We start from the raw sequence: 12399 nt of genomic DNA, 5'->3' as shown, positions 1-12399 counted from the left end.
AGACAGTGAGCCCGCTATTGGGTAGGGACTGTCTCTATGTGTTGCCAACCTGTACTTCCCAAGCGCTTAGTCCAGTGCTCTGCACACAAGTAAGCGCTCAATAAATACGATTGAATGAAGGTGAGCGGGCATTTTCCGGGGAAAGCCCAAGGGAATTTCGGGTAGCAGGGCGGTCAGTCAAAACTAAAGAGAACCGGAGGCGTTAAGGGAAAGCCATTTTATTAGGTTCACGCTTAAAAGCCGAGATGTCTTTTCTCCCCAAGCGACGGGTGAAGTCTTCAGTTCCGAAAGGCCTGTGTCCTGTTGTTCCTGACGAGGGGCCTGCAATCGCAAGGCTTTCCCTTCAGCTTCCCCAGCCCCACCTCCGCCTCCTCAAACTGATGCTCCCGGGGGTCCTGCCCGAAGCCTACCGGGAAGCCGGAATGTTCCCCCTGGAAATTTCTCCCCATAAACGGACGAGAGGGTGAAAAAAATCCCTCCCGTCGACCGGGAGAGAGGAGGTGGGGAATCCCTCCCGTCGACTAGCAGAGATGGGTGTGGGAATCCCTCCCCTGGACTGGGGGGGGATGGAAATCCCTCCCTTCGACTGGGAGACACAGAGTGGGAATCCCTCCCGTCGACCGAGGAGAGGTGGAAAGGCCTCCCGTCGAGTGGGATAGCAGGGGGGGGTGGGGGGGGATGTCTCCCGTCGATTGGGAGAGCAGGAGAGAGGGGTGGGAATGTCTCCCGTCGACCGGGAGAGAGAGATTAGGGAATCTCTCCCGTCGACTAGCAGAGAGAGGGGTGGGAATCCTTCCTGTCGACTGGGGTTGGGTGGGGGGGGGATCCCTCCCTTTGACGGGGAGACCCAGAGTGGGAATCCCGCTAGACTGTAAGCCCGTTGATGGGTAGGGACCGTCTCCGTGGGTTGCCGACTTGTCCTTCCCAAGCGCTTAGTCCGGTGTTCTGCCCACAGTAAGCGCTCCATAAATACGATGGAATGAATGCATCCCTCCCTTCGACCGAGAGACACAGAGTGGGAATCCCTCCCATCGACAGAGGAGAGGTGGAAAGGCCTCCCGTCGAGTGGGATAGCAGGAGTGGCGGGGGGGGGGGGGGGGGGAGGAATGTCTCCCGTCGATCGGGAGAGCAGGAGAGAGGGGTGGGAATGTCTCCCGTCGATCGGGAGAGCAGGAGAGAGGGGTGGGAATGTCTCCCGTCGACCGGGAGAGAGAGATTAGGGAATCTCTCCCGTCGACTAGCAGAGAGAGGGGTGGGAATCCCTCCTGTCGACTGGGGTTGGTGGGGGGAGATCCCTCCCTTTGACGGGGAGACCCAGAGTGGGAATCCCGCTAGACTGTGAGCCCGTTGTTGGGTAGGGACCGTCTCCATGGGTTGCCGACTTGTCCTTCCCAAGCGCTTAGTCCGGTGTTCTGCCCACAGTAAGCGCTCCATAAATATGATGGAATGAATGCATCCCTCCCTTCGACCGAGAGACACAGAGTGGGAATCCCTCCCATCGACAGAGGAGAGGTGGAAAGGCCTCCCGTCGAGAGGGATAGCAGGAGGGGGGGGGGGAGGAATGTCTTCTGTCGACTGGGAGAGCAGGAGAGAGGGGTGGGAATGTCTCCCATCGACCGGGAGAGAGAGAGATTAGGGAATCTCTCCCTTCGACTAGCAGAGAGAGGGGTGGGAATCCTTCCTGTCGACTGGGGTTGGGTGGGGGGGATCCCTCCCTTTGACCGGGAGACCCAGAGTGGGAATCCCGCTAGACTGTGAGCCCGTTGATGGGTAGGGACCGTCTCCATGGGTTGCCGACTTGTCCTTCCCAAGCGCTTAGTCCGGTGTTCTGCCCACAGTAAGCGCTCCATAAATACGATGGAATGAATGCAGCCCTCCCTTCGACCGAGAGACAGAGTGGGAATCCCTCCCATCGACGGAGGGAGAGGTGGAAAGGCCTCCCGTCGAGCGGAGGGGGGATCCCTTCCGTCAACCCACGTCCCCGAGTGAGATGGATGGGGGGGGGGGTGGGCGGGGTCAGAGGGGCATCCCGGGGGGGATGGAGGGGATCCCCGGGGGGACGGAGGGGCTGAAGGGACTTGTCCTTACCCGGTGCGGGGCCCGGGGATGGCCTTGGCCTGTTGGGATCCGTGGGGCCCGGAGGAGATCCGAGGGGGGATCCAGAGGGATGGGGCGGATCTAGGGGGAATCCGAGGGGGAATCGGAGGGGGATCAGGGGGGATGGAGGGGATCCGGGGGAGATCCGAGGGGGGCTCGGGGGGGATGGAGGGGGTCCGAGGGGGAATCGGGGGGGATGGAATGGATCCGCGGGGGGGGGGGGGGGGAATGGAGGAGATCCGGGGGGGATGGATCCCCTTCTAGACTGTGAGCCCACTGTTGGGTAGGGACCGTCTCTATATGTTGCCAACTTGTACTTCCCAAGTGCTTAGTACAGTGCTCTGCACATAGTAAGTGCTCAATAAAGACGATTGATTGATTAGATTAAATACGATTGATTGATTGATTGGAGGGGATTAGGAGGGGGACTCGTGGGGGGGAATCGGTGGGGGGCGGTGGGGGGGTCCGGTAAAGGGGAATCCGAGGGGGAGCCGGGGGGGATGGAGGGGATCCGGGGGGGCTGTGGAGGGGTTCCGGGGGGGATGGAGGGGATGGAGGGGATCCGAGGGGGAATCCGGGGGGGATGGAGGGGATGGAGGGGATCCGAGGGGGAATCCGGGGGGGATGGAAAGGGTCTGGGGGGGAAACCGGGGGGGATGGAGGGGATCGAGGGGATCCGAGGGGGAATACGGGGGCGAGGAGCCGGGGAGGATGGAGGGAATGGAGGGGAGCCGAGGGGGAATCCGGGGGGGATGGAATGGATCCGGGACGGGGGGGAATGGAGGGGATCCGAGGGGGACCCGGGGAGGAGGATCGGTGGGGGGGCGGTGGAGGGGGTCCGGTGAGGGGGGAATCCGAGGGGGAGTCGGGGGGGGGGGGGCGGTGGAGGGGTTCCGGGGGGGATGGAGGGGGTCTGAGGGGGAAACCGGGGGGGATGGAGGGGATCCGAGGGGGAAACCGGGGGGATGGAGGGGATCCGAGGGGGAATCCGGGGGCGAGGATCCGGGGGGGATGGAAGGGATCCGAGGGGGAATCCGGGTGGGAGGTTGGAGGGGATCCGAGGGGGAATCTGGGGGGGATGGAGGGGGTCCAGAGGGGGACCCGGGGGGAGAATTCGAGGGGGATTCGAGGGGGCCCCGGGGGTAGGCGGGGGGGGGGGGGGATGGAGGGAATCCGAGGAGGAATCGGGTGGTGGTGGAGGGGGATCCGAGAGAGACCCGGGGGGGAGGGAGGGATGGATGGGATGGGGGGGAGATCCACGGGGGCCCCGGGGGGGTGGAGAGGGATCCGAGGGGGACCCGGTGGAGGGATCCAGGGGATCGGGGGGGGGAGGAGGGTCCGAGGGGGATCCGGGGAGATTGGAGGGCGGTTCGAGGGGGACCCGGGGGGGTGGAGAGGGATCCGAGGGGGACCCGGTGGAGGGATCCAGGGGATCGGGGGGGGGGGGGAGGAGGGTCCGAGGGGGATCCGGGGAGATTGGAGAGCTGTTCGAGGGGGACCCGGGGGTTATGCGGGGAGGATGGAGAGGATCCGAGGAGGAATCCGGGGCGGGGGGGGGGATGGAGGGGGATCCGAGGGGGTCCCGGGGGAGGGATGGATGGGATGAGGAGGGAAGGGGGGGATGGAGGGGATCCGGGGGGGGGGGATCCAAGGGGGACCCGGGGGGGATGGAGAGGGATCCGAGGGGGACCCTGGGGAGGAATGGATGGGATGGAGGGGAACCGGGGGATGGGGGGGGATCCAAGGGGGAGCCGGGGGGGGATGGAGGGGATCCGAGGGGGCCATCCTTGAGGGCCCCGCCCTGGCCCTCTCCCTCACCCTCGGGGTTCGTCGGGGCGGTCCCGGGCCCGTTGGATCTTGCGGGCGACGCCTTGGGCGTCGAGGGCGAGGCGCGCGTGGCGGGCCCGCAGGCGGTCGAGGTCCCCGGCCCGGCTCCGGGCCAGGCGGTCCCGGTCCCCCAGGCCGCCGAGCAGGCGGGGCCGGGCCAGCAGGCCGCAGCGGGCGGCCAGGGCCCGGGCCCCGAGGCGCTGGCGGTCGCGGGCGGCGCGGGCCCGGGCCAGGGCCTCGCGGGCTCGGGCCAGCCGGGCGTCGGCGGCCCGGGCCAGGTCCGCCCGGGCGCGGGCGCGGAGCCTCTCGGCGCTCAGCTTCTCGCGCAGGTGGGCCAGGGCCCGGGCCCGCTGGGCCGCCTGGCGCCGCAGCCCCTGCAGCTCCCGCTGCCGCTCGGCCGCCTTGTCGCCGACCGCCTGGTTCTCCAGCTTCAGCTGCTCGAAGTCGATGAGGTGGCGGCCGCGGGCCCGGCGGTCCTGCGCCCGGGCGCGGCCCCGCAGGTGGCGGGCGGCCCGCAGCAGCCGGGCCCGCTCCAGCCGCGCCGCGCTCAGCGCCTGCTCCCGGGCGGCCTCCAGGGCCTGCAGGCGGCCCAGCCGGAGGGCCAGGGCCCGCCGCCCGCCCGCCAGGGCCCACCCGCCGCCCGCCGCCCGCAGGGCCGCCCGCCGCTTCAGCCGCTGGAAGGCCCCCCAGGCCCGGCCCAGCTGGGCCAGGCGCTGGGCGCAGCGCTCCCGCAGCCAGCCCAGCTCCCGCCGGTACCAGCCCAGGTCGTCGCCCTGCTGGCGCCGCAGCTCCTCCAGGGCGGCCAGGCAGCGCCGGTAGGCCCGCTCCTTCTCCCCCTCGGCCTCGGCCGCCGCCTCCGCGTCCTCGCCCTCGGCCTCCTGCTCCGGGCCGCGCTCCCCGCCGGCCCCCGCCTCGCCCCGCCTCTGGCGCAGGGCCTCGGCCAGCCGGTGCTGCAGCCGCACGTTCACCTGCTGCAGCCGGGCCCGCTCCCGCGTCAGCAGCCGGTACTGCTCCAGCAGCTCCGCCCGCAGCTGCTCCTCCCCCGGCGGCTCCTCCTGCTCCTCCTCCTCCTCGTCCTCGTCCTCCTCCTCGTCGTCCTCCTCCACCGCCATCACCACCCGCCGCCCGGCCTTGGCCGCCTCCCGCTGCTCCGCCTCGCCCGCGGGGCTGCCCGGCTCCGGCCGCGGGGAGCCCCGCTCCTCCTCCTCCTCGTCCTTCTCCTCCACCTCCTCCTCGTCCTTCTTCTCCTCCTCCTTCTCCTCCTTCTTCTCCTCCTCCTCCCCCGCCGCCGCCGCGCCGCCGGCCTCTAAGCCCTCCGCCGAGTCCGGCGCGGGGATCGCCGCCCCCGCGCCCTCCTCCATCTCCTCTTTCTCCTTTGTCAACTTCTCCTTTTCGTTCTTCACCTTCTCCTCTTTCTCTTCCTTCAACTTCTCCGTTTCGTTCTTCTCCTCCTCTTTCTCGTTCTCGTTCTCCTCCTTTACCTTCTCCTCCTTTTCGTTCTCGTTCTTCTCCTCTACCTTCTCCTCCTTTCCGTTCTCCTCCTTCACCTTCTCCCTCTGCTTCTCCTCCCTCTCCTCCTCCTTGTCCTTCCCGTTCTTCTCCCTCTCGTTCTCCGCCTTTTCCTTCTTCTCCTCCTTGTCCTTCCCGTTCTTCTCCCTCCCGTTCTCCGCCTTTTTCTTCTTCTCCTCCTTGTCCTTCCCGTTCTTCTCCTTCTCGTTCTTCGCCTTCTCCCTCTTCTCCTCCTTGTCCTTCCCGTTCTTCTCCCTCTCGTTCTTCACCTTCTCCCTCTTTTTCTCCTTCCCGTTCTTCTCCTTCTCCCTCTTCTTCTCCTCCTTGTCCTTCTCCCTCTTCTTCTGCTCCTTGTCCTTCCCGTTCCTCTCCTTCTCCCTCTTCTTCTCCTCCTTGTCCTTCCCGTTCCTCTCCTTCTCCCTCTTCTTCTCCTCCTTGTCCTTCCCGTTCCTCTCCTTCTCCCTCTTCTTCTCCTCCTTGTCCTTCCCGTTCCTCTCCTTCTCCCTCTTCTTCCCCTCCTTGCCCTTCCCGTTCTTCTCCCTCTCGTTCATCGCCTTCTCCTTCTTCTTCTCCTCCTCCTCGACCACGGCCGCCAGCTCGGGCGGGGAGCGCGGCGGCTCCATCCCCATCGCCCCGGGCGAGCGGCCGGCGGGAGGCCGGGGACCGGGTCCTTAGGTTGCCGGGGCAACGAGGGACGCGAGCGGCGGGAGGCCGGGGACCGGTTCGTTAGGTTTCCGGGGCAACGAGGGACGCGCGCGGCGGAGAAGAGGATTGGACGGCGGTCGTCAAGGACGACGCCCCGCCCCTTCTGGGGAGCGGGAGCCAATGGGAAAATCGAAGGGGAGGGGCGCAGGCGCAGTGAGGAGGCGAAGGTCTCTCCGCGCCGGGTGAAAGGCAGAGCGCATGCGCGGATCAGGGGGGCGGGGCTTAGCCGGCCGGCTTTGAGGTTGGCGCCCCGCCCCTTCTGGGGAGCGACAGCCAATAGGAGGGACTCGGGGCGGGTCCGGGGAGGAGCGCGATCTGCCCGAGCCAATCGGGGTGGAGCCCCAGCGCAGGCGCAGACGTGGTGGCTGAGGTGGGCGGGGGCCCGGAGGGGGGAGGCGCATGCGCAGTGGGGAAGAGGTTTGGATGGTTTTGTCTGGCTCCTACCCCTTCTAATAATAATAATAATAATGATGATGGCATTTTTCAAGCGCTTACTATGTACCGAGCACTGTTCTGAGCGCTGGGGAGGTTACATGGTGATCAGGTTGCCCCACGGGGGGCTCACCGTTTTTAATCCCCATTTTTCAGATCAATCAATCAATCAATCAATCGTATTTATTGAGCGCTTACTATGTGCAGAGCACTGTACTAAGCGCTTGGGAAGTACAAATTGGCATCACATAGAGACAGTCCCTACCCAACAGTGGGCTCACAGTCTAAAAGGGGGAGACAGAGAACTGAACCAAACATACCAACAAAATAAAGTAAGTAGGATAGAAATGTACAAGTAAAATAAATAAATAAATAAATAAATGGAGTAATAAATATGTACAACCATATATACATATATACAGGTGCTGTGGGGAAGGGAAGGAGGTAAGACGGGGGGATGGAGAGGGGGACGAGGGGGAGAGGAAAGAAGGGGCTCAGTCTGGGAAGGCCTCCTGGAGGAGGTGAGCTCTCAGCAGGGCCTTGAAGGGAGGAAGAGAGCTAGCTTGGCGGATGGGCAGAGGGAGGGCATTCCAGGCCCGGGGGATGACGTGGGCCGGGGGTCGATGGCGGGACAGGCGAAAGCGAGGTACAGTGAGGAGATTAGTGGTGGAGGAGCGGAGGGTGCGGGCTGGGCAGTAGAAGGAGAGAAGGGAGGTGAGGTAGGAGGGGGCGAGGTGATGGAGAGCCTTGAAGCCCAGGGTGAGGAGTTTCTGCTTGATGCGCAGATTGATCGGTAGCCATTGGAGGTTTTTGAGGAGGGGAGTAATATGTCCAGAGTGTTTCTGGACAAAGATAATCCGGGCAGCAGCATGAAGTATGGATTGAAGTGGAGAGAGACACGAGGATGGGAGATCAGAGAGAAGGCTAGTGCAGTAGTCCAGACGGGATAGGATGAGAGCTTGAATTAGCAGGGTAGCGGTTTGGATGGAGAGGAAAGGGCGGATCTTGGCAATGTTGCGGAGCTGAGACCGGCAGGTTTTGGTGACGGCTTGGATGTGAGGGGTGAATGAGAGAGCAGAGTCGAGGATGACACCAAGGTTGCGGGCTTGTGAGACGGGAAGGATGGTAGTGCCGTCAACAGAGATGGGAAAGTCAGGGAGAGGACAAGGTTTGGGAGGGAAGACAAGGAGCTCAGTCTTCGACATGTTGAGCTTTAGGTGGCGGGCGGACATCCAGATGGAGATGTCCTGAAGGCAGGAGGAGATGCGAGCCTGGAGGGAGGGGGAGAGAGCAGGGGCAGAGATGGAGATCTGGGTGTCATCAGCGTAGAGATGATAGTTGAAGCCGTGGGAGCGAATGAGGTCACCAAGGGGAGTGAGTGTAGATTGAGAACAGAAGGGGACCAAGCACTGAACCTTGGGGAACCCCCACAGTAAGAGGATGGGAGGGGGAGGAGGAGCCTGCAAAAGAGACTGAGAAAGAACGACCGGAGAGATAAGAGGAGAACCAGGAGAGGACGGAGTCTGTGAAGCCAAGGTCAGATAACGTGTGGAGGAGAAGGGGGTGGGCCACAGTGTCAAAGGCAGCTGAGAGGTCGCGGAGGATTAGGACAGAGTATGAGCCGTTGGATTTGGCAAGCAGGAGGTCATTGGTGACCTTTGAGAGCGCAGTTTCCGTGGAATGAAGGGGACGGAAGCCAGACTGGAGGGGGTCGAGGAGAGAGTTGTTGTTGAGGAATTCTAGGCAGCGCGTGTAGACAACTTGTTCAAGGAGTTTGGAAAGGAATGGTAGGAGGGATATGGGACGATAACTAGAAGGTTCAGATGAGGTAACTGAGGCCCAGAGAATAATAATAATAATAATGACATTTAGTAATAATAATAATGACGGTATTTGTTAAGCGCTGACTATGTGCAAAGCACTGTTCTAAGCGCTGTGGAGGTTTCAAGGTGATCAGGTTGTCCCACGGGGGTTCGCCGTATTTAAACCCCATTTTTCAGATGAGGTAACTGAGGCCCAGAGAATAATAATAATAATAATAATGACATTTCTTAATAATAATAATAATAATGACAGTATTTGTTAAGCGCTTACTATGTGCAAAGCACTGTTCTGAGCGCCGGGGAGGTTACAAGGTGATCAGGTTGTCCCACGGGGGGCTCACCGTTTTTAATCCCCATTTTTCAGATGAGGGAACTGAGGCCCAGAGAATAAAAATAATAATAATGACATTTATCATTATTATTGATAATAATCATAATAATAACGGTATTTGTTAAGCGCTTACTATGTGCAAAGCACTGTTCTGAGCGCCGGGGAGGTTACAAGGTGATCAGGTTGTCCCACGGGGGGCTCACCGTTTTTAATCCCCATTTTTCAGATGAGGTAACTGAGGCCCCGAGAATAATAATAATAATAATAATAATAATGACATTTATTATTAATAATAATGATGGTATTTGTTAAGCGCTTACTATGTGCAAAGCACTGTTCTGAGCGCCGGGGAGGTTACAAGGTGATCGGGTTGTCCCACGGGGGGCTCACTGTTTTTAATCCCCATTTTTCAGATGAGGTAACTGAGGCCCAGAGAATAATAATAATGATAATTATTAGCAACCCGCAACCTTGGTGTCATCCTCGACTCCGCTCTCTCGCTCACCCCTCACATCCAAGCCGTCACCAAAACCTGCCGGTCTCAGCTCCGCAACGTTGCCAAGATCCGCCCTTTCCTCTCCATCCAAACCGCTACCCTGCTCCTTCAAGCTCTCACCCTATCCCGTCTGGACTACTGCATCGGCCTCCTCTCTGATCTCCCATCCTCGTGTCTCTCCCCACTTCAGTCCATACTTCACGCCGCTGCCCGGATCGTCTTTGTCCAGAAAGGCTCTGGGCATGTTACTCCCCTCCTCAAAAATCTCCAGTGGCTGCCTGTCAACCTACGCATCAAGCAAAAACACCTCACCCTGGGCTTGAAGGCTGTCCATCCCCTCGCCCCCTCCTACCTCACCTCCCTTCTGTCCTTCTCCAGCCCAGCGCGCACCCTCTGCTCCTCTGCCACAGCTAACCTCCTCACCGTTAGGCCTCGTTCTCGCCTGTCCCGCCATCGACCCCCGGCCCACGTCCTCCCCCTGGCCTGGAATGCCCTGCTCCCTCTGCCCATCCGCCAAGCTAGCTCTCTTCCTCCCTTCAAGGCCCTACTGAGAGCTCACCTCCTCCAGGAGGCCTTCCCAGACTGAGCCCCTTCCTTCCTCTCCCCCTCGTCCCCCTCTCCATCCCCCCATCTTACCTCCTTCCCTTCCCCACAGCACCTGTATATATGTATATATGTTTGTACATATTTATTGCTCTATTTATTTATTTATTTTACCTGTACATATCTATTCTATTTATTGTACATATCTATTCTATTCTATTTATTTTATTTTGTTAGTATGTTTGGTTTTGTTCTCTGTCTCCCCCTTCTAGACTGTGAGCCCACTGTTGGGTAGGGACTGTCTCTATGTGTTGCCAACTTGTACCTCCCAAGCACTTAGTACAGTGCTCTGCACACAGTAAGCGCTCAATAAATACAATTGATGATGATGATGGTTAGTATGCTTGGTTTTGTTCTCTGTCTCCCCCCTTTTAGACTGTGAGCCCACTGTTGGGTAGGGACTGTCTCTATGTGTTGCCAACTTGGACTTCCCAAGCGCTTAGTACAGTGCTCTGCACACAGTAAGCGCTCAATAAATACGATTGATGATGATGATGGTTAGTATGCTTGGTTTTGTTCTCTGTCTCCCCCCTTTTAGACTGTGAGCCCACTGGTGGGTAGGGTCTGTCTCTATATGTTGCCAACTTGTACTTCCCAAGCGCTTAGTACAGTGTTTTGCACACAGTAAGTGCTCAATAAATACGATTGATTAATTGATTGATTGATAATGACATTTATTATTAATAATAATGATGGTATTTGTTAAGCACTTACTATGTGAAAAGCACTGTTCTAAGCGCTGGGGGGGGTGGTTACAAGGTGATCAGGTTGTCCCACGGGGGGCTCACAGTATTTAATCCCCATTTTTCAGATGAGGTAACTGAGGCCCAGGGAATAATAATAATAATGACATTTATTAATAATAATAATGATGGTATTTGTTAAGTGCTTACTATGTGCAAAGTTCTGTTCTGAGCGCTGGGGGGGTTACAAGGTGATCAGGTTGTCCCACGGGGGGCTCACAGTTTTTAATCCCCATTTTTCAAATGAGGTAACTGAGGCCAAGAGAATAATAATAATAATAATGACATTTATTAATAATGATAATAATAATGATGGTATTTGTCAAGCGCTTACTATGTGCCGAGCACTGTTCTGAGCACTGGGGAGGTTACAAGGCGATCAGGTTGTCCTACATGGGGCTCACCATTTTTAATCCCCATTTTTCAGATGAGGTAACTGAGGCCCAGAAAATAATAATAATAATAATAATAATAATAATAATAATGACAGCGCTTAGTACAGTGCTCTGCACACAGTAAGCGCTCAATAAATACGATTGATGATGATGATGATAATGATGGTATTTGTTAAGCACTGACTACGTGCATAGCACTGTTCTAAGCGCTGGGTAGGTTACGAGGTGATCAGGTTATCCCACGCGGGGCTCACAGTTTTTAATCCCCATTTTTCAGATGAGGTAACTGAGGCACAGAGAATAATAATAATGACATTTATTAATAATAATAATAATGATGGTATTTGTTAAGCACTTACTATGTGCAAAGCACTGTTCTGAGCGCTGGGGAGGTTACAAGGTGATCAGGTTGTCCCACAGGGGGCTCACAGTTTTTAATCCCCATTTTTCAGATGAGGTAACTGAGGCCCGGAGAATAATAATAATAATAATGATGACATTTATTATCATTATTGATAATAATAATGACGGTATTTGTTAAGTGCTTACTATGTGCAAAGCACTGTTCTAAGCACTGGGGAGGTTTCAAGGTGATCAGGTTGTCCCACGGGGGGCTCACCATTTTTAATCCCCATTTTTCAGATGAGGTAACTGAGGCCCAGAGAATAATAATAATAATAATAATGATAATGGTATTTGTTAAGCAATTACTATGTGCAAAGCACTGTTCTAAGCACCGGGGAGGTTACAAGGTGATCAGGTTGTCCCACGGGGGGCTCACCGTTTTTAATCCCCGTTCTTCAGATGAGGTAACTGAGGCCCAGAGAATAATAATAATAATGACATTTAGTAATAATAATAATAATGACGGTATTTGTTAAGTGCTTACTATGTGCAAAGCACTGTTCTAAGCGCTGGGGAGGTTACAGTGTGATCAGGTTGTCCCACGGGGGGCTCACCGTTTTTAGTCCCCATTTTTCAGATGAGGGAAATGAGGCCCAGAGAAATGAAGCGATTTGCCCAAAGTCACACAGCTGACAGTTGGCGGAGTCGGGATTTGAACCCACGACCACTCCAAAGCCCGGGCTCTTTCCATTGAGCCACGCTGCTTCTCCTAGGCGCTTACTATATGCAAAGCACTGTTCTAAGCGCCGGGGAGGTTACAAGGTGATCAGGTTGTCCCACGGGTGGGGGCTCACAGTCTTCATCCCCATTTTACAGATGAGGGAACTGTGAGGCCCAGAGAAGTGAAGTGACTTGCCCAGAGTCGCACAGCTGACAAGTGGCGGAGCAGAATTAGAACCCACGACCTCTGACTCCAAAGCTCGGGCTCTTCCCACTGAGCCACGCTGCTTCTCCAGAGAAGTGAAGTGACTTGCCCAGAGTCACACAGCTGACAAGAGGCGGAGCGGGATTAGAACCCACGTCCTCTGACTCC

The 12399-nt window shown here is 57.9% G+C and overlaps 1 protein-coding gene across 1 annotated transcript; it reads right to left on the bottom strand.

The window, feature by feature from the left end:
- Positions 1 to 202: 202 nt before the first annotated feature.
- On the bottom strand, positions 203 to 6062 carry CCDC96 (coiled-coil domain containing 96). Its single transcript, XM_038744849.1, has 6 exons — positions 5988 to 6062; positions 5211 to 5441; positions 4168 to 5099; positions 3916 to 4124; positions 2089 to 2178; positions 203 to 321 (listed from the first exon to the last, which is right to left on the bottom strand). The coding sequence occupies exons 1-6, from the start codon at positions 6060 to 6062 to the stop codon at positions 203 to 205; spliced, it is 1656 nt and encodes a 551-aa protein (XP_038600777.1).
- Positions 6063 to 12399: the final 6337 nt, after the last annotated feature.

Source organism: Tachyglossus aculeatus, chromosome 4 (assembly GCF_015852505.1).
Source record: "Tachyglossus aculeatus isolate mTacAcu1 chromosome 4, mTacAcu1.pri, whole genome shotgun sequence".
Classification (NCBI taxonomy): domain Eukaryota; kingdom Metazoa; phylum Chordata; class Mammalia; order Monotremata; family Tachyglossidae; genus Tachyglossus; species Tachyglossus aculeatus.
This window is presented reverse-complemented; position numbering and strand designations above follow the sequence as displayed.